Below are 22367 nucleotides of genomic sequence, written 5' to 3' on the forward strand. Positions count from 1 at the left end.
AGATAATCGGAAATGTACTGTATCCACTTTACCTAGAATTATTTTATTCGCTATTAATCACGATATCCATTTTTTTAATGTTAAATTTAGACAATCAGCATGGTAACAGGCCCTTTGGCCCACGAGACTGTGCCACCAAATTACACACAATTGACTTGCACCCCAGTATGTTTTTGAACCAAGCATAGCTTGGTCTTCTCTCTTTGGAGCAAAGAAGGTGACTTAATAGAGGTCTACCAGGATTATGAGAGGCATAGATAAGGTAGACAGACAGCACCTTTTTTTTCCACAGGGCATGAGTAGCAAACTCCAGAGGGCATCTGTATAAAGTGAGGGGAGGAAAGTTTAAGGGAGGTGACAGGGGTAATTTTGTTTTACACAGAGAGTAGTGAGAGTCTGGAATGTTTTCCCAGAGATGATGGTGGAAGCTGGTACAATATGGACATTTAAAAGACTCTTAGGTATGTGGATGAAAAAAAAAACACGGTAATGAGGTAAGAAGGTTTAGCTTTTTGAGTAGGCTTATATTAGTTAGCATAACATCATGGGCCGAAAGGCCTATCCTGTGCTGTAATGATCTATATTTAATTGGCAAGTGTTAATTAAACCAGTGAATTTAGTTTTATTTTGTGGATTTGAATTTGATTGCTCTTTAATTTGCAACCATTTATACAATGGATCCTTCTGCCTCATTTAATATGTCACTACGGTGCTCTGAATAGTTTTCTTTTCCTTCAGCTTTCATAAATACTATTATAAATTTGTTATGTATTTGTTTCCCCTGCTCATTCTTTTAGGTGCTGAGGGCTAACTTCCATTTTCTTTAAGACAAAGTTCCTTTCCCTTTTAGTTTAATGTTTTTTGATGATATTATTCAATACTTCTTCTTCAGTGTCAAGTGTTCAGTCTCAATCTAAATGGAACTTTCTGCAGAGATTCAATCATTCCTCAACCAAAGGAAAAAAAAATCTGTTGAGGAACTTGATGAAGGGCTATGACCCAAAACATTGTCCATTATTTTGCTCCCACTGATGCTGATCAAGCCACTTAATTCCTTCAGCGGACTTCTCTTTTTGACTCTGGCTTCCATCAATCTGCAGTCTCTCGTGGGTCTTCAGTCATTCCTTGTTGTCTTCACATTTTTAACAATTTTGTTGGCAGCGTACATCCTCATGGCGAACCGGCCTCGCTTGTATCACCACGTGGCGGGGCAGCCATGGGGAAATGACATCGTCAGAGGTTTCTCTCTGACTCTACCATCCCTTCCAGCGCGCACCCTGGGCAGTGATTATGATGTCACAATGCACCAGGTGACTGAGCTCATGCTGAATTTGAATAAGAACAGTCGTTAATGACCCTCAACGTGGTGGCTGTGTTTCTTCCACTGCTCACACCAACACAGTGATGACCCTGATAAGCCCAGACATTTTTCTGGACTCAAAACACCATGGATTCAGCAGAGGTTAACACTGTCTCCATCAAGCTTCCCCCCTTTGGACCCACCGACTGAGAACGTGGTTCGGGCAGGCGGAAACACAATTTAAACTCCGCATCATCTCCTCAGACGCCACAATGTTCTATCATGTCATGAGCGCCCTGGACCAAGATACGGCAGCGAGGATGGACGACATCATCCACCACCACCCCATCTATGGGCAAGTATACTGCCATCAAAGACCAGCTGCTTGGAACTTTTGGGCTAACTCCCCAGCAACGGGCTTCCTGGCTCCTTCACCTAGATGGGCTTGATGACCATAGTCCGTCAGTGCTGATGGACAAAATGCTGGCCCTGGCGGAAGACCACAAGCCTTGTTTTCTCTTCTGCCAGATATTACTGGAACAGATGCCAGAGGACATCCAGCTGCTCATCACAGATGAAGACTTCTCGAACCCGAGGAGAGCAGCAGCCCGTGCGGCTGCCCCCTGGCGCACGGAGAGGGAGAATGAGGCAGCCCTCAACTAGGTGGCATGACCAGGAGCCAGCAAACCGCAAGCCACTCCCAAGACAGAGGAGGGCCAGTAAACCTGGTGTTTCAACAGTGCTGGGGAACACAAGCCCATAAGTGCGCCAGCCCTGCGGGTTTCAGGGAAATGACCAGGCCAGCCTCCACTGATGGCTGTGATGGCTGGCCACACAAGCAGCCTCCTTCATGTGACGGACAGATCCACTGGCCGATGATTCCTGGTGGACATGGGCTGAGCTCAGCGTCCTTCTCTCCCCCCCCCCCCCCCCCCACAGCATTAGAGACTTGCACCCGATTTCAAGATCCAACCCTGCGGTCAGCCAATGGCTCCACCATCAGGATCTATGGCACCCGCAGGGCCCAGATCCAGATTGGGAAGGAGATGTTCCAATGGAGATTCATCCAAGGCTCCATGGGCACCGCGATGTTAGGGGCCGATTTCCTCACAGCCTACTGGTTGATATGAAGGGCAAAAGGCTGGTCAATGCCCGAACGTTCCACTCCACCCAACTGGACACAGCGGAAGCCCACAAGCCCAAAATCTCCACCCTAGCCACCGCAAGGGACGAGTTTGATGAGATCCTCCATGAATTCCCTGCCATCTTAGAGCCACGGTTCAATGCCACCCTGCCCCAGCATGGGGTCTTACACCACATCGCCACACAGGGCCCCCCACTTTACGCTAGACCCAGATGGCTACCACCCGAGAATCTCAAGCAGGCAAAGGAGGAGTGCTCCAGGAATTGGGAATTGTCCAGTGCTCGGACAGTGCTTGGGCATCGCCAGTCCATATGGTCCTGAAATCGTCCAGGTGCTGGAGACCGTGTGGGGACTACCATCAGTTGAACAATGCAATCACCCCTGACAGGTACCCTTGCCCCACATATAGGACTTCTCCACCAACCTCCACAACGCACGGGTCTTCTCCAAAGTGGACCTCGTGCTGGGATACCATTAGGTCCTGGTGCATTCAGACGTCATGGGTAAGACTGCCATTATCATCCCTTTCGACCTCTTTGAGTTCCTGTGTAGGCCCTTAGGTCTAAAGAAAGCTGCCCAAACATTCCAGTGCCTCATGGACATGGTTGGAAAAGACCTGGATTTTGTGTTCATTTACCTGGACGATATTCTCATTGCCAGTCACAACCATGACGAACACAAAGCTCACCTCCGCACACTCTTTGCCTGGCTGGTGGACTTCAACCTCACGGTCAACATGGCCAAATGCCAGTTCGGCAAGGAGTACATCCAGTTCCTGGGGCACACCATTTTGGTGGCTGGGGCCACGCTGGCGCTGGAGAAGGTAGCGGCTTTTCAACAATTTCCCAAACCCTCCACTCTGAAAGGCCTCCAAGAGTTCGCGAAGATGGTGAACTTTTACCATTGTTTCATCCCTGGAACAGCGCGCACTATGCGCCCATTGCTCGCGCTCATGACCACCAAAGAAAAAGTTTTATCATGTTCAGTGGAGACGGACAGGGCTTTCATCGTGACAAAGGAGGCTCTAGCCAGCGCCACGCTGCTGGTGCACCCATGGCTGGATGCACACACGACACTCTCTGTAGATGCCTCAGCTATGGCAGTTGGGGGTTGGGGAACAGTTGCTTGATAGACAAAGGTGCCCGCTAGCCTTTTTCAGCATGCATCTGTGCCCGCTGGAGCTCAAATACAGCACCTTTGACTGGGAGCTCCTGGTGCTGTATTTGGCCATCCGCCTTTACTGCTACTTCCTTGAGGGCAGGCCATTCACAGCCTTCACGGATCACAAGCCCCTCACTTAACCACTGGTGATGGCCAAGGATCCGTGGTCCGCCAGACAGCAGTGCCAGTCTCGTATGTGTCTGAGTTCACGACCGACATCTGACACAGGACCGGCAAGGACAATGTAGTGGTGGATGTGCTCTCCTGTCCAGCCATCAACACTTCGTGTCTGGCCTGGATTACGAGCAACTGGCTCAGGCACAGTGGAACGATGTGGAGATGCAGGCCTTGCGGACCACCATCTCGGGCCTCAAACTCGTGGATGTCAAGGTGCTCAGCAACCTGGACACATTGCTCTGCGATGTCTCAACAGGCACTTCATGCCCAGTGGTCCCACCTCACAGGATGGCTAAGGTCTTCAGTCTAATCAACGTCCTCACTCACCCAGCGGTAAAGACAACTGTGCGGATGGTCATGGAGCAGTTTGTGTGGCATAGCTGAAGAAGGAGGTGGTGGAACTGGCCAGGAACTGTACCAAGTGCCAAGCCTCCAAGGTCCAGTGACACATGTGAGCCCCCATCCAGAACTTTGGTTTGCAGATTCCAACACATCCACATTCATCTTGTCAAGCTCCTGCCAGTGTCCAAGGAGACTTGTTACCTCCTCACAGTTGTGGATTGGGCCACAAGGAAAGGCCATCCCGAATAAGGAGGCATCCGCGCAACGTGCGCCAGGACTCTGGTCAGCCAATGGATCACCCATTTTGGAATCCCTGCGCCCATCACTAGTGACAGAGGGGCGCAGTTCACATCTGCCCTGTGGACTCAGATGGCGAAGCTCCTGTGGGTCAAGCTCCACCACACCACAGTATACCACCCGCAGTACAACGGGTTCGTGGAGAGGTTCTACAGGCACCTGAAGGCTTCGCTTATGGCCAGGCTCTCTGGACCAGACTGGGTGGACGAACTACCCTGGGATTCGGACGGCACCCAAGGAGTACCTGCAGGCTTCAGCAGCGGAGATGTTCTAAGGCACACCACTTTCTCTGCCAGGTGAGTTTTTCGACCCAGACCATGGCCACTGACAAAAACCTGCTGGGAGATCTACGCAGACGACTGGCTTCCCTAGCTCCCCCACCCACAGCACACCATGGCACCCGGCCGTTTCATCTCCCCATAGTGCTCAACTCGGCACAGCTAATTTTCAAGTGGAGGGGACCACAAGGTGAACCGCTACAGCGACCATATGAGGGGCCATAGAAAGTCTTGCACTGGTCCAACGGAACCTTCACCCTGGACGCTGGGGGGAGAGAGGAACTTTTTATGGTGGACCAGCTGAAGGCGACCCATCTGGACTTATCACAGCCGATGCAGACGGCCACGCCCAAACACTGGGTCCAGCCGCCAAAGCAACAAGACGCGTAGCCAGTTCTGGGGGGGGTGGTTGTGTGGCGGCGCACATTCTCATGGCGCACCGGCACCGCATGTATTGCCACATGGCGGGGCAGCCATGGGGAAATGGCGTCGTCAGAAGTTTCTCTCTGACTCCAGCATCCCTTCCAGAGCATACCCTGGGCAGTGATTATGATGTCACAATGCACCAGGTGACTGAGCTCATGCTGCCCTTATAGGGTTGTGCTGAATTTGAATAAAAACTATCATTAATGACCCTCAACATGGTGGCTGTTTCTTCCACTGCTCACACTCCCACAGTTCATCCAATTCATGTAATATTCTGACTCCAGAATTTCATGGATTTCCAAACAATGGCTTTTTCAGTTTCCAAGCTCATTAAAGACACTTTTCATCAGACTACCCCAACTCCAAAATTCATTGCCATTATGTTCAGCTCTAGTTTCCTGCCTTTTCAAAATTTATACTGTGATAAATATTTAGCATTTCTCATTTCAACATGTCAAAAAATGGAAACTTTCAAATATTTACATTTTCTTCAGGTCTTAGATCCATGAGAAGAGAATTAAATATGTCATTCAAACCTTCCCAATTTCTGAAAAATGTCCAAACACTTTAAGGCTGATAGATGCTACATCTCCATTATACTCTTAGTCTGTCCACAAAGCCAACCTTTACATTATATACTGTGATATTTTTTCTGTCTCTCCCAATCACATTCCAAAACACTTAATGGAGAGGGTGGAATAGAGAGAGTAATGATGTTGTACAGATCAAGCCCTTTGACCAAACATGTCCACATCACCTGTTGTATGTGTTTAGACTAATGCCATTTGCTAACATTAAGTATTTAGACTTCCATGTCATTGCAAAGTACTTACCTAGATGCTTCTTAGATATTGTGAGAGTACCTTTGTCCATCTCTTCAGGCAGTGCAATGCAAACTCCAACCACCCTCTGTGTGTGTGGGGTGGGGGGGGGGGAGGGTAAAAAAAATCTCAGATCCCACCTGAACCTTCTACCTCTCACCTTAAACCTATGTTCTCTTGTCTTAGACAGTCCATCCATGTGAAATGTACTCAACCCTACCCCGATCTTCGCCAGTGCAACCCCATCCTTCCTGTAGTCAGGCAACTAGAAATGTACACAATATTCCAGGTGTGGCCCAACCAATATTTTCTGAACCTGTAAAATGAAATCCCAGCTCTTGTATTCTAAGGCAAAGCTGTAGAAGGCAAACATTCCCAGCACCTTTATTATCTTTGCTAACTGTGCTGCTCCTTTCAGGCAACTATGTTGTGGTCGCCCAAGGTACCTCTGTTTCTCAACACTCCCTACATCTGCAATCATTTAGTGAATAGTTGTTTTCTAAAAGCTGATTTGTCTACAGGACCATGAACAGTGGACAACAAAGGAAGATAGGAGAGAGAGAAAAAACAAGTTAACAAAATAAATGCTGGCCCTTTGATATGCAGACAATCACAACTGGTGAACATTTGAAATGCAGAGTATACGTAACTTGGACTCGATTTGGATGGAGCACAAAAAAGATTTATTATGATAGCCTTAGCTGTAGCAAAAAAAATGTCTAATGTCAACCTGGAAATCTGAAGAGAGCCTGAGAATACAGCAATGGTACATAGAAATTAATAAATGTATTCCATTGGAAAAAATAACATATAATTTAAGAAATAACATCACAGTATTCGAACAAATTTGGGAACCGTACATGGAATATAACAGAGAAGTCCTACCGCGGACCTCTACCACCTAAAATGACAGAAGGAGAAGAAGACGAAATGGACTGACCCAGTATGTAAAAGTAGATGACACAATTTTCTTGTTTATTTTCATTGTGTGAGGACATTGTTTAATGGGTTTAATGTATCATATATGTTGAACATTGAGTGCGTGGGGAGGGGGGTGAAGGAGGGAGGAAAGGGAGGGGGGAAAAGGGGAGAAAATGACACCGTGTATATTCAAGAGGGAAATGTTTGTGTGTATTTTGGTCAGTATGGTTCATAGTGTGAAAATTTTTTTAAAATTTAAAAAAACAATGTGTGGAGAGAGAAAAGTTGAGTGAATGGTAAATGACCTTGCATCAGAACGGGCCAAGTTGTTTAGCCAAAATTGCTTAATTCAGTATTATGTCCCGAGGGCTGCAAACGACAGAAAATATGATGCTGTTCCTTGAGTTTCAGTTGAGCATCAAAGGAGTCAGAGGTCAGGCTGGAAACAGAAAGGAGAATTAAAAGGATTGATGACTGGAAGCTGCTTCCAGACTGAACAGAGGTTGTCTGCAAAGTGTTTATCAAAGCTGCATTTAATTTTACTGTTGCAGCAGAGACCACATTGTGAACAGTGAATCTATTACATTGGAATAGCTGCAAATGCATTGTTGCTTCACCTAGTAGAGCTTTACTGGATAGTAAGAAGGAGGAAAAGTATACTGCATCTCTGCAATAGCAGGGAAAATTCCCAAGAGAATATTCATGATGTATTACATGGTTCACATTCCGATCCGTGTGATTTTTTTTTTCCCTTTCAGTTATTTTTAACCAATTATCAGTGTGCTGATTTTGTTGCCTGTAGCAACACTAATTTGACAGAACATTCCCTCATGTCATTACATGTTAACAATATTATAAATGCATATGAAAAAGGAAGAGTTAACATTTGCAGTTTCCAAAGTTCTGGACACAAAGAAACCAAAAGAATCTAAAAGCTAATCCATTTCATTTTATTCTAAAACCTTACAAGAATGAAAAGGCGCAGAAATTCCAGCACAGGGAATTTTGAAGTGGAGATGCAGGGGAATACACTTTTTTTTTATGTCAGATAGTGATCATGAGTTAATAAGATGTGGTAATGAAAGGATTTAAACAGCAAAATTACTATAGACATAATAATCAAGTCAAAAGTTACAAAGGCATGAGTGAAGGTCTGACAGAATTTAAGCTGACACTGTGTAAAGTGCGTCAAAAGAATCAAAGGCTCATTGATACAAACCAAGGCTTTTATTAACTAGAAGACTGGAGCATATCACATGTAGGTTGACCAGTCCAGAATGACCTGGTCTGTGCAAGTGGTTAGTCTGCTATTCACATTTGGCATAAACTGGGAGCTTCAGTTCAAACAATAAATGTATTTTCTTTAAATGGGTATTCAGGAAATCACAGGTTGCAGAAAGTTCACAAAGTGGACTCAGAGGTGGGATTAGGGTCAGAGCTTCTGCCACGTGGGGATCAGACCTGACCTGTGTATAGACCTGTTGGAGCAATTAGAGGGATATAGTGGTTGCCGAATCACAATTGAATGGCAGTGGGTCAGGTTGCAATTGAGCATGGTTGGGGGTGTTGAAGGAGAGAGAAGAATCTCACCAACAGTAGCAATGAAATACTATACTGCTGTAAAATCACATCTAATTCAATAACATTCACGGGGAGGAAGACTCCAGCTGCTTGTTTTGGTCTATATGTCTCTCCAGACCCATAAATTTGTGTAATGCTTAACTCACCTCAAAGGCAATTTGGGGCATACAGACGCCCAGGTTCAAAGGCATCTACATTCTGTGATAAATAGATGAAAAATACCTAAATTTGCTGAAATGGAGAGTAAGAGTGTGTGATCACTTTCTAGGACTTCTATAATTTGTCCATTATGTCTTAAATATTGTTGATCATCTTTATTCTTTCCATATATAAGAGTACCATCCTTTATAGTTTATGGTGAGATTGTGTCATTGGAATTAACTATCATTTTGATGGTATGTTATTTATCATGATTCTATTGTGCTGCAATTAAAGCAAAATGATAATGACAGAATGCAAATTTAAAATTAGACATGTTCCAGTTTCATTCACAAATTATCCACCTAAACAAAGTTATGGTGTACAATAAACATTTTCTTCAAATAAAGTGTGGCTTTCTCAAAGGTCAACACGTTCTCAATGCAGATTGTATACAGCTGATTAATTTCCATCCCCTTGAAGAAGAGACAGGACTTAGCTTTCATGTCTTATGATATAAATGATTCAATAAACAACTGTCCTGATATGACTAATTTTAAAAAAAATTTGAGGACTGCAACATTGTGGAAGCAGAAGTGCTGCTTTTAAATGAATATCTTGTGTCCCAGTGTTATCCAGGTGTGAGCATGAATAAAACATCAGCTTGTTTGATTAATGCATTGTTAATATTACTGAATATCGCCCTTTCAATTTGCACTGTTCCCATTCATGAATCCATTGGATCATGTTGAATTCTTGCCATTCTTCCACTCATTTGGAACTGTTTACCTTTTGCTGCAGTAATTATTTTACTGTTGATCCAGTCTGCATCAAAGATTTGTTGACAAGCCTTCCACTGAGATTTTTTTCCACATGCCCATTATTTAAATGTATTCCTTGTACAAAACAAATGGACCTCTACTCTTTGTGAAGTTATACTGCTTTTTAAGTTGCTTTTGATTTGCCACAATAACCTGACTGTAGTCGACCCTTTTTAATTCTGTATTAATGGGAAGTGTTATTTAACTGAGGGAAGCAGTTTAGATATAAATCTATTTGTAAAGTCATTCATCTTTTGCATTATGTGTAAATGCTGTTTCTACTCTTTTTACACTTTTATTAAGGGCCTGGACCCTTCTCAGCCAAAGCCTGGCTGAGAAGGGTCCAGACTATCTCTCAGGACTCTGCCAAATATTGTTATATGTAGCTACCCATGAGAAGTCTGGGTTCATCTTTTTTTTTGTTGCCAAACACCTGATATTCATTCACCCATGTTTTTGTAAAGGAAGGTTGATTTTACTTATTGATTAGCTGTCGTGGAACCTTCTGACTACTCAATAAGGTTGACTAGAAGAGCTGGTGTGCTGATGGTAGCTGTTAGCATCAAGTAAGCACCATGGTTATAGCTCATCAGCCTTGAGGTGGGGGGGGGGGTGGAGGGGGTGCTGGCGGAACTGAGAGGCAAGAAGGTGGAAGAGGAGAAGCCTGGTGATGAACAGTCACAACTCATGGAAGGTGTTGAAGATTCATGGGAAGCAAAACAATCATCTTTGCATCCGGGGGACATTTGCCCCAAAGACTGCCAGGTTGGAGTCTGTTTGTTGACTTTATCGTGCCTCATAGTCTGCGGAGCCAAGGTAGGAATTAAAATGCAGAGACAATGATTTTCAAATGAATAACATTCAGATTGTCACCTGAGCAGTTTCTAGATTAGCATAACATTCAGATGAACATCTTGATCTTGGAAGAAATCAAATGTTTCAGTTGCACACTGCTTCTGATATGGTAAATATTCAGAGTCACTAAGCCATAACTATGAGTCAAGTCAGACCCAAGGATTGAGGATGCAGAAACCTCAGACCTTTGTACAGCTGGAAACTAAAGATGAGGGAAGGACAGGTGGAGTGATGGTGGGAAAAGTGGGAAGCAATGGGTGGTGGTGGACTGTGTAGACAACGGGACTGATACTATTTTCTTCAGCTGTACGTCCAAAAATACTTTTGTCTGCCTCATGCCTTATTGATATCTGGAAAAGAATTTGAAGACTGTGAGTGATGATCTAACTGCTGCAGAGCAAGCAAAAATTAATGACAAAATAAAACTCGTAGTTGGTTTTTCAAAGGATTTACCGAAAAGCCATTAAAGGAATGAATGTGTGGCTCAAAGTCTGAGGTGGGAGATATGGGCAATCAGATAAAGAGAAGTGTCTTTGTAAAGGCTTATCTTAATGTGGACAGGAGCTGTGGACCTGATGTTGAGGTTGAACTCTGGAAAGGTGGGAATGGGGTGTTGACTGGTGTTATGCAGAAAGTGCTCAGTCTGTCAGTTTGTTTTCCATGAATGCTAACGTGATCTGCTGAGTTTATCCAACACGTTGTGTGTTGTGCCAGTTTTCCAGCTCCCACATGCATACTTCTTGTTTACCTTCTGTTGGTTGGTGGACGATACAGAGAACGTGGAAGTCATAAATTTAAAGAGGAAAAGCAAAGCTGAGAAATAATATTAGGCAGCCCATGACAGAAATAGCTAGTGTCATTAACAATGATTGCGCAGCAATTTGTAAGATCAAATCAAGGAAAATGATGAAAAGATAAAATTACAGATGTTCGCTTTGAAAGCACGAAGCATTAGTGACCACCTAAGTAGATAAAATTGATTGATCTTACAACCATTACAGGGACGTGGTTTCATGGTGATAAAAGTGAAACTAAATATTCCTGGATAGGTGATATTTAGACAAATGGGAGTTAATGGGCAGCCTTGATAATGAAGGCTGATATAATAGCAGTGGTGAGCAATGATCTTGGCTCAGGAAGACAAGAAGTTGAATCAATATAGATGTAATAAGAGAAAACAAGGGATTTAAAAAAAAAAACTCTTCTGAGAGTAGGTTATAGACCTACTAACAGCCTCTCCACACTAAAAGCAGCTTTTAATAATGGAATTGGAAGAGTTCTCTGGCCTTGAGGGTCATGAATACTCAATTGTTCAATTTATTCAAGGCTAAGGTAGGCTTTTAGATGACATTAAGAGGGTTGGGATATGTAGGCTTGGCAGAGAAGTGGGTGAGGATCTGTCATGATATTTGGGAACAGTTGAACATTCTCCACCAATCAGTCCTTACTTTCATTGTTTCATTTGATCAAATGAAATTGGGAGAGTCGCGAGTTACTGATGACACATTACTCGTGGATTTCTTTTAGCTCCATAAAGTAAAACTGAACTGACCAGTGGATATACCATCTCTTAAAAAGGTTGGAGGGTGCAGAGTCTATGAGAAAGCTAAAATTTTCATGTTAAAGGAAGGAACACCTAAAGCAAAATGATCACCTGTTGGCAGAAACTGTGAGGATATCAATTCTGCTGGAAGAACTCAATTGGTCAAAGAGCAACACTGGGAGAAAAAGAATGGTCAACAATTCTAACCAAAATTCTTCCTCAAGACTGGTTAAATATCCTAGCATTCTTTTTCTCCCACTGATTCTGTTTGACCCACGAAGTTCCTCCAGCAAATTGTGCATAGCTTCAGATTCCAGCATCTGCAGGAAGAACTTAATGGGTCAAGCCGAATCTTCACCCATTTGAGACATTTTGTTCCTGCCCGGCTAAGTATTGGAAGTCATAACGGGAATAAAACGCACACGAATTAGAGTGTGGGAAAATATGCCACAATTTTATAAAACATACGTGCACTATTTATGAAGGACCATAGGAAAATGGTAGCAGAAATAAAATACACAAGAATAAAAGAATGTGGGAAAATGCACGCATTTTAATTAAACAACTGAATTACTTCAAAAGTTCTGTTTTAGCTTGTGGCAGGAATACAATTAATTCGGTCATCTTTATTGTTTGTTATTTTCTTCATTGATTTTATCTGCTCCACTGTTGGGTCTGGTGAGGAGATGAGGAGTGTGCATGTGTTGGGGGGGTTACGTATGTGGGGGTGTGTGTTGGGAAAACTTCTTGAATGTTTCTCATTGGCACACCTATGCAAAATAGTGCCTTTGGCAAGTACTGAAAATGAGCCCCTCCCCCCATTAAAACTTATGGGCGTGGGAAAATGGTAACCGGGACAACACACACGCAGTTTATAGTGAGGGTGAGAAAGTGGTAGTGGAAATAAAACACATACATGTTCTATTTATAGCAAGGATGGGAAAGTCGTGAAGGGGATTAATACATGCACGCGCGCACACACAGACAATGAAGTGAGTTCATATGATAGTCAAGGATAGATAGATGTATGTGAGAGACAAAGGGAGGAGAGAGAAAGATGGGGAGGGATAGAGAAGACAGAGAGAAAGACAGAGAGAGCGAGAGAGACAGTGGGCAGGCAAGGAACTAACCACCTTTTCCTTTAAAGCTTCCATCTTCCAGTGTGCCTTGGCATAAAGAAAGGGCTGTATGCACAGAGCGCTCATAGAGGGTTTCTCTGCTGCACGGAATTCTGGGAGGGCAGGTCCACCATCACTCAATGTGTTACTCAGAATGACATCATTGGAGGAGAGGTGCCCCTTTGCTCTGCGCTACCAAGTAGGAAATGTGAACGGCCCGACTGGTATCTCAAAATGGTTTGTTCACCGGCCTATTTATCAGTTTGCCAACGTGAAAGGGGCTTTGGTTTGTCGCTCATTACCCTGCTTAATTCTCCTGTGTATCAACATCTTTTAGGATACCTTTGTGAGATCAGGAAAGAGATCAGTGTGTTGGTTCTACCCAACCTCGGCCTCTCCTGATGGAAATTGGGACGTTTTGTTCCCTCCTGGTGAACTACCCAAAAATAGACTGATCATCAAGCCACTCTTAACACAAGTTGACTTCTGCACAAGAATCTTAGTTTGTAGCTCATTACCTTGCAATATTAATGAAGATAGGGAAGAGATATTCACAAAGGTATAAAACAATCTAGAAAAGTGCCTAGTGATATTGATGTAATTTTTTCAAATTTCTACAATATTTATTTACATTCCCAAATTGAAAATATTCAACAAAATGATAAATTAATTATTTGTACAAGTCCCAACATACGACTTAGTGAAGATTAACAAGCTGAATGTGCAACTTCTCTTGTCAGTATAAAGCTGACTTTTCTTGTTATGCCACTAAATTTAGTGTTTGTACGATTTTTTAAAGCACAGAACTGTTACACTTCGCAGACAGCCTGTTGGTGGAATGGGTCTAAGCATTAAGGTAAGTGTCTTTATCTCTGCCTTTTCATTTACATTATTGACATCCTGTGGTCGCGCATACGATGTCTCTCATTGCTTTCTCTCTGTTCTTCAGGGAGGTGCTGAACATAGTGTTCCGGTTGTCATATCAAAAATATTTAAAGATCAAGCAGGTAAATTTCTTTCAAAGTAACATTTTCTTCCTGTCCCTTTTTAAAAATAAAAATTATTATCTTTCCGTGGCTGGTTGTTGCTGTGAGAAAGAAAGGAATACAAGTGTGCTGTAATACTGTTGAGGTTGACTGAAAATCATTCCAGCAGGGTCTCAGGATTCAAAGCAGCACTCTGATGTTGAGGATTAATTTCCATCAAGGTTCATGAAATCCACCTCTGTCCTTTAACTCCTTTGATTAACTGATGTATCAGTTACATTTTAGTTCTTCAACTTTTATTGCCTGATAATAGAAACCCCCATGGAATTTATTAGCCACTTGATCTGAATCCATTCAACAAAGCACCAATGAAAATAAATGTAAATTTTACTCAAAGCAGTAAAGCAAATTTAAAAAAAAAATCAGCTGGATGATTCTCAGAATCTGTAATACCATGTGTTTTTCTTTCTCTTTTTTTTAAATTTGGTGTAAACAATCAACATTTAGTTATTTCAGCAGTACTGTTCTAAAGGTTGAGACTATTGCAGTAGATGAATTTAAAGTGTCTATTCATTTTTTTAGATAACTTTTAATGGTGTTGTCTTAAGAAATTCTGAATATCGCTATGTATTCACACAAGATTCTACAGAAGCCGTAACAAAATGATCTTTCCCAAAGCATGCATATTTAACAAAACGCCTGTGCTCCATCAATATCAGTATACTGCCTGCCAGAAATGTTCAGCTTTAAATGACTAATCCATGTGTTGTTCAACACAACATGTCAGTTTAATACCTCATTCATCACCACTTATTCAAATATATCATCATTAATAACATTAATTCAGCTGTTGCTCTGTAAAAAAAAATGCAGTGCTAAGTTCCTTACTGGCATATAAACAAATTTGGATAAAAACTACTCATTGGACAAAATCAACTAAGGCTTGCTTTAACTGATCAATGTTAAGAAAGTGAAGAGGTGGTCTTAAATTATTTTGAAAAACACTGGAAAAAAAAAATCAGTGAGCTATTTTGGAGGAGCTATATAAATTGTGATTGACTGTTGTTATTCTTCCGAAAGACCAAAGAAGAGATCTTCAAAGTTGGAAACTATTTTAATCCAAAATCTTTGTGTGTGCATCGTGGGAAAAATAGGTTTTACACGTGGGATGACTTTAGTGACAGTTTCAGCGTTGGCCTCTATCTGTTGATAAAAATTTCAATCCTGGAGGCATTTTGCACGTTTTATACGTTTTATTTTGCTGTTCACTGTTTGTCGGCAAACCAAATATTCATGGCCTGTGTTTTTCTTCGGGCAGATTTGGGAACAGATGAGAATTATATTTCAGCACAGCAGAGCTCATAGTAATGATGTAAAGTAGCCGGCAGCAGGAATATCTGTCATACATTTCATTATATTGTGAATGCATCAGAAATGTCAATGAAAAATCAGGAAGTCTGTGACTGAAGCATGGATATCTTATTGAATAGGGTGAATAACTTTCTTACAAAATAGGAATTAGATTAAAGAAAGACTAGTGAGCTGGTAAAATCTATTTTCAGCATGATCTAAAATGAGAAGTGGTAGACTTTTCAAACTGCCCTATCCTTGATGTCAATTGAAGCAAAAACTGGGCATGATATTGGATTACCTGGACAAATCGTTTGTATATTTTGGTGCTCCTGTTGAAGTCGTATTTAACCTCTACCTATCTTCCTGTCTCAACCCACGTCTAATTATCCATCTTGCCATCTCTCATCTTTTCTATCTACCTTTCTCTTTCGATTGACATGTCTGCAAATGTATTTCTCTAATCCCCATGTTCTTTCTGTTTCCATTCATTCTCTCCCACATGTACTTTTGCTTTAAAAAAAAATCTCTAGTAATTTTATCTTTAGAATTTTATTATTTGACCACATAAAGAAAAATAACTGGTTAAAACTACTGAACAGAGGTTTCTAAATTTCAATACAACTCGATGAACTCTACTCATGTAGGCTGGAAAACTGCTGCATATTCAGCACAGATGAACAATTCAAATCACAGGTTCACCTTTGCACAAAAATATTGAATCCATTTCATTGCTTTTGGAAGAAGCTTATTCATCACTAAAAACATCATTAAGAAGTTCAAAAGGGAATTAATTGAAAGCACCATCTAGATTATCTTAACAAATGATAGCTGTTGAGGACAAATTTAATCATGCCATTGTGAAACATAGTATTTCAAGGTTTAATTTGCTCCAAATTTTTATTAGAACCAGAATCTATTGTCACGAACGAGTCACAAAATTCAGTGTTTCGACTTTCCAAAAATAAAGGCGAGTCAAAATACTGTTTAAATCCTGTGTTTTCTTGAACCAACTTCTTCAGAAGCCACCTGTGCATGGATTGGGCAATAGCTACATAGCAATTTCATTTAAGCAGCTTTCCTTATCAATGTGGACACAGAAATGTCTAGCATGAGAAAAAACTGGGAAAATTTTACTCCCATTTAACTATTCAGAACCTTATTTGGTCCATCAAACTATTCTGGTCATTATTCAAGAGCAACCCAGACTGCCCCAAATCCTTCTCCTATCTCATCCCTTTAATATTCTTCTTGTTTACAAAGCTTTCTAATTTGCATTTTCTAAACTTTCATTCAACCTCCCTTATTGTTGATGCAACTACATTCCCTCCATTAGGCAGGAAAACATTGTTCTTATCCTATGTTGGTTTTTTTTTCTTTAAATGGTCTTGCCTGTACAGCCATGGGATTTGCCATCATATAACCATTTCTTGCATGCTTTCTCAAATTAAACTGCAACTGATCCATCCATTTCACAAGATCGAGGAGCAGAAGTAGGCCCATTGATTCATTGAGTTTGCTCCACCATTCTAATCATGAGCTGATTCATCAAGCCACTCAGCCCCACTCCCCAGCTTTCTTCCCATAACCCTTGTTGCCCTGACTAATCAAATACCTGTCAATCTCTGACTTAAAATACCCAATGACCTTACTTCCACAGCTGCCTGTAGCAACAAGATCCACAGACTCATAAACCCCTGACTAAAGAAATGTTTCCTCATCTCTGTTTTAAATTGACACCCTTTCATCCTGAAGTTAGAATCATAGAGCACTATAGCCCAGAAAACAGGTCATTCAGCCCTTCTAATCTGTGCCGAAACATCATTCTGTTAGTCTCACTGACCTGCACCCATTCCATAACCCTCCAGACCGCTCCCATCCATGTAGCTATCCAATTTATTCTTAAAACACAATAGTGAGCCTGCATTTACCACAGTTAAGACTTTGAAACAGGTGATAGATAAACTCTGGAGAATTCAGGTGGCAGAAGGTATGATATATAGGAGATGCAGGAACACTATTACACCTAGGAGACAGGAAGATGGTAGATGGGTTAGTTAGGAGAGGGAGAGGGAAGAGGCAGGCTGAGCAGTGGCTCCTGAAAAACAAGTATACCATTTTGGATGCTGTTGAGGGGATGACCTACCGGGTACAAATCATAACAATCAGGTCTCTGGCACAAAAGCTGGGGCTGGTGAGGTGCCTAAGAATGGAAGGGGGAAAAGAGGAGAACTGTAGTGACAGTGAATTCCATGGTTAGGAAGACAGATGAGAGGTTCTGTGGAGGAGATTGTGAATTCCAAGTGGTATGTTGCCTCCCCGGTGCCAGGGTCTGAGATGGATAGAGTTCGCCACATTCTTAGGTGGGAGGATGATCAGCCAGATGTCGTAGTTCATGTAGGGACCAATGACATAGATAGGAAGGGTGAGGAGGACCTGCAAGGATAATTCAGGGAGTTAGGTGCTAGGCTGAAGAAGAGGACCTCCAGGATAGAGATCTCAGGATTACTTCCCATGCCATGTGCTGGAGAGGATAGAAGTGGGAGGATAAGTCTGCTTAACACGTGGATGAGGTCATGGTGTAGAAGGAAGGACTTCAAAAGTACTGAGTATAGGAGTTGGGATGTTATGGTGAGATTATCTAAGATATCGGTGAGGCCAAATTTGGATTGTTGTGTCCAGTTCTGGTCATCTAACTACAGGAAGGATATCAGTACGACTGAAAGAGAGCAGAAAAAAATTACTAGGATGTTGCAGGGTATTCATGCGTTGAGTTAAAGGGAAAGATTAAACTTTATCCCTTTGAGAGAAGAAGAATGAGGGGCAATTTGATGGAGGTTTGCAAGATTATGAGAGGTATGGAAGAGTGGATGTGAGTAGGCTTTTTCCACGTAGATTGGGGGAGATAAATATGAGAGTTCATAGTTTTAAGCTGAAAGGGGAAAGGTTTAGGTGGAACATTAAGATAAAGGTCTTCACTCAGAATGGTGAGAGTGTGGAATAGGATGCCATCTGATGTGGTGCATGTGGTCTTGATCTTGATTTTTTAGAATAGATTGGATGGATACATGGATCGGAGAGGTCTGGAGGGTTATGGAATGAGAGCAGTTCAATGGGACTAGTGGACTGGTGCACAGACTAGTTGGGCCAAATGGCTTGTTTTCTATGCTGTCGTATTCTATGGTCAGATGGAAACGTGTTTCACACTCCCATCACTCTCCGAGTGAAGAAGTTCCCCCTAGACATTTCCCCTTTTGCCTTGAAGCTATGTCCTCTTGTATTTATCTCTACTAATTCATGGAACGAGTCTACTTGCATTTATTCTGTTTATACCTCTAATCATTTTGCAAACCTTTATCAAATCTCCCCTCATTCTTCTACACTCCAAGGAATAAAGTCCTAACTTGTTTTATCTTTTCTTGTAACTCAACTCCTGAAGACCCAGAAACATCCTAGTAAATCTCCACTGCTCTCTTTCAATCTTACTGATATCCTTCCTGTAGTTTGGCAACCAGAACTGTACACAATACTTCAAATATGGCCTCACCAATATCTTATCCAACCTCACCATAACATCCCAACTCCTGTGTTCAATACTTTGATTTATGAAAGCCAATATGTCAAAAGCTCTCTTTACAACCCTCTCTATCTGTGATGATACTTTCAGGGAATTATGTAACTGAATTCCCAGATCCCTTTGTTCCTCAACACTCCTCAGTGCCCTACCATTTACTGTGTATGTCCTACCTTGACACTCCTCAGTGCCCTACCATTTACTGTGTATGTCCTACCTTGGTTTGTCCTTCCAAACTGCAACACCTCACCCTTTTCTGCATTAAATTCCATCTGCCATTTTTACAATTGGTCAAGATCCCTCTGCAAGCGTTAAAAGCCTTCCTGATGTTCACAATGCCTCCAATCTTAGTGTCATCAGCAAACTTGCTGATCCAATTTACTACATTATCATCCAGATCATTGATATAGACATCAAACAGTAATAGTCCCAACACTGATCCCTGAGGCACACCACTAATCACAGGCCTCCAGTCTGAGAAGCAATCTCAGACCACTCTCTGTCTTCTCCCATTCAGCCATTTTCAACCAGTTTACAACCTCTCCATAGATACCTAGTGTCTGAACCTTCTGAATTAGCCTCCCATGTGGGACCTTGTTAAAGGCCTTGCTAAAGTCCATGTATGCAACATCCACAACCTTTCCATCATCTACTTTCTTGGTAATCTCCTTGAAAAACTCTAGAAGATTTGTTAAATTCGACCTACTTTGAACAAAGCCATGTTGATTATCCTTAATCAGCCCTTGGCTATTCAAATACTTGTATATCTGATCTCTCAGAACACCCTCCAATAATTTACCCACTACTGACATCAGACTCATCGGCCTGTAATTTCCTGGTTTACATATGGAGCCTTTTTTAAACAATGGAACAGCATGAGCTACCCTCCAATCCTCTGGCACCTCACCCATGGCTAAGGACATTTTAAACATTTCTGCCAGGGCCCCTGAAATTTCTGCTAGCCTCCCTCAAGGTCTGAGGAAATATCATGTCAGGCTGTGGGATTCATCTATCTTTATTGACTGTAAGCCAGCGAGAGATAACGAATTCAGTTCTACAGCAGCAGCTGGGACTGGAACATGACAAGTTGGCAAGGTGTGGAATAACCCCATTTTGAAGATGGGTTGTGAGTTCTTAGTTCAGCCTGTTCAAAGCCCTTGTTGTCCATACAAGAGGAAATGGCTGGCTGTATAATGCCTCACCTGAGATAAGGGAAACAGAAAACAAACTCTCTGATGACCTTAAAGAAAGAGGTTATTATCTGGAAAACCCTGATTGGGCCAGTTTCTTCAGCAAGAGACAAGAATCTTGCTAAGTGGTAACCATTTACCTTTCAAGCACCAAAACCTGGTGAAGGTTCATAAATGTTCAATTCTGTGCACAGTATAAAAATTGCCTGATACCAGTAAACTTGGACGAGTGAGGTGAGATTGGACTGTGAATCAAAGAACTTTTCTGCACTTACACACACATTATATACATGTGTGCTTAGAATTTAAAGGGGGTTAAGTTAATAGTAATAAGTTAGAGTCTGATTCTGTTTTCAAGTTTAAAGATAACTAAAAGTAACTTTTGTTTAAGTAACCATTTTTCTTGGTGAATTTCTATTGCTGCTGGGGTTTGGGGTCCTCTGGGTCCATAACACAAGATCTTTTCCATATTGTGAGGCTCCACACATAGATGACCACTCTGATCTTCTGGGGGACTAATCTTGTCCCTTACTATCCTTTGACTCTTAATATACTTGTAGAAACATTTGCCATCACATTATCTGCCAAAGCAACCTCATGTCTGCTTTTTGTTTTCCTGATTTACTTGTTAAGTATTTTCTGCAATTTTCTATACTCTTTAGTACCTCATCTGTTCCTTGTTACCGATACCTGCCATACAATTCTCTTCTTTTTCTTAACCAGATCACCAGTATCCGTTGAAAACCAAGGTTCCCCATGCCTGTTAATTTTGCCTTTAATCCTAACAGGAACATGCAAACTCTGCACTCTCAAAATTTCGCCTTTGTAGGCATCAACATACTGAACACATCCTTGCTATAAAACAATTTATCCCAATCTGCTCTTCCTAGATCCTTTCTCATTTCCACATAATTGGCCTTTCTCCAATTTAGAATCTCAACTCAAGGACCAGACCAAATCTTATGCACAATTAATTTGAAACTAATGACATTCTGATCACTGGACCCAAAACGTCCATCTGCAGATACTTATGTCATCTGACCTGTCTGGTTCCTGAATAGGAGATCAAGTATTGCATCCTCTCTCATTGGTTCCTCCATACATGTTGATTTAGAAAACTTTCCAGAACATATTTGATGAACTTGAAGCCATCCAGCTCTTTTACAGTATGGGTGTCCCAGTCAACATGTGGAAAGTTAAAATCTTCTACTATCACAATTCCATGGGCTCTCATCTTGTTTAGCAGCCTATGGCAACTTGTCAAAGGATGTTTGAAAGTCCAAATACACAACCTCCACTGCACTTCCCCTGTCCATCCTACTTGCAATCTCTTCAAAAAATTGCAATAGGGTTGTCAGGCATGATTTTCCTTTAAGGAAACCATGCTAATTTGTGCCTATCTTTACATGCACATAAACTCATCTTTGACAATCAATTCAACAGTATCTCATCCACTGATGTCAGGCTAATAGGTCTATCATTTCCTTTCTGCTGTCTTGCTCCCTTCTTCAATAGTGGAGTGCCATTCGTGATCCTCCAGTCCTCTGGAACCATGCCAGACTCTATTGATTCCTGGAAGATTATTACCAATGCCTCTACAATCTCTACAGCTACCTCCTTCAGAACCTGAGGATGCATGCCATCTAGTCTAGAGCACTTAACAACTCTTAGACCATTCAGCTTCTCAAGAAGATTTTCTCTTGTCATCTTGATCATACTTACTTCTCTTTGAGAGAGCCATGATAATCCGATATGCTACACATGGCTTCCACAGTGAAGACCGATTCAAAATATTCATTCTATTCCTCTGCCATGACCTTGTCTCCCTTTACAATTTCTCCAGCATCATTTTCTATCAGTCCTATGTCTACTTTGGTCACTCTTTTACTCTTTATAATTTTTAAAAATGCTTTTTATATCTTCTTTTATATTATTTGTTAACCTCCTTTCAAAATTCACCTTTTCCTTCCTAATCACCATTTTAGTTGTCTTCTCCAAGTTTTTAACATTTTCCCAGTCCTCTCCCTTCCCACTTATTTTTGCTTCCTTGTATGCCTTCTCTCTTGCCTTTACTTTGGCTTTAATCTCCCTCGACAGCCACAATTGTCTCATTTTTTTTTTGGTCTGTGCCTGTCTTGCACTTTCCTCATTTCATGCAGAAACTCCAGCCATTGCTGATCTGCTGCCTTCCCCATTAGTGTGTTTTCTCTCAATGTGACTGTAATTTCCTTTACTCCATTGAAAGGCTGACACATTGGACTCGAGCCTCCTTTTCAAATTTCAAAGTGAACTCAGTCATATTGTGATCACTGCCTCCTAAGGGTCCTTTTACCTTCAGCTCTCT

The 22367-nt window shown here is 41.8% G+C and overlaps 1 protein-coding gene across 1 annotated transcript in view; it reads left to right on the top strand.

Annotated features, from left to right (window-relative positions):
- sntg2 (syntrophin, gamma 2) overlaps positions 1 to 22367 on the top strand; it is a 276157-nt gene that overhangs the window by 39892 nt on the left and 213898 nt on the right. Inside the window, exons 3-4 of the mRNA XM_069888098.1 lie at positions 13723 to 13779; positions 13873 to 13930. Coding sequence (XP_069744199.1) covers positions 13723 to 13779; positions 13873 to 13930 — 115 coding nt within the window. The remainder of the gene's footprint in view (positions 1 to 13722; positions 13780 to 13872; positions 13931 to 22367) is intronic.

Source organism: Narcine bancroftii, chromosome 6, assembly GCF_036971445.1.
Source record: "Narcine bancroftii isolate sNarBan1 chromosome 6, sNarBan1.hap1, whole genome shotgun sequence".
Taxonomy (NCBI): Eukaryota; Metazoa; Chordata; class Chondrichthyes; order Torpediniformes; family Narcinidae; genus Narcine; species Narcine bancroftii.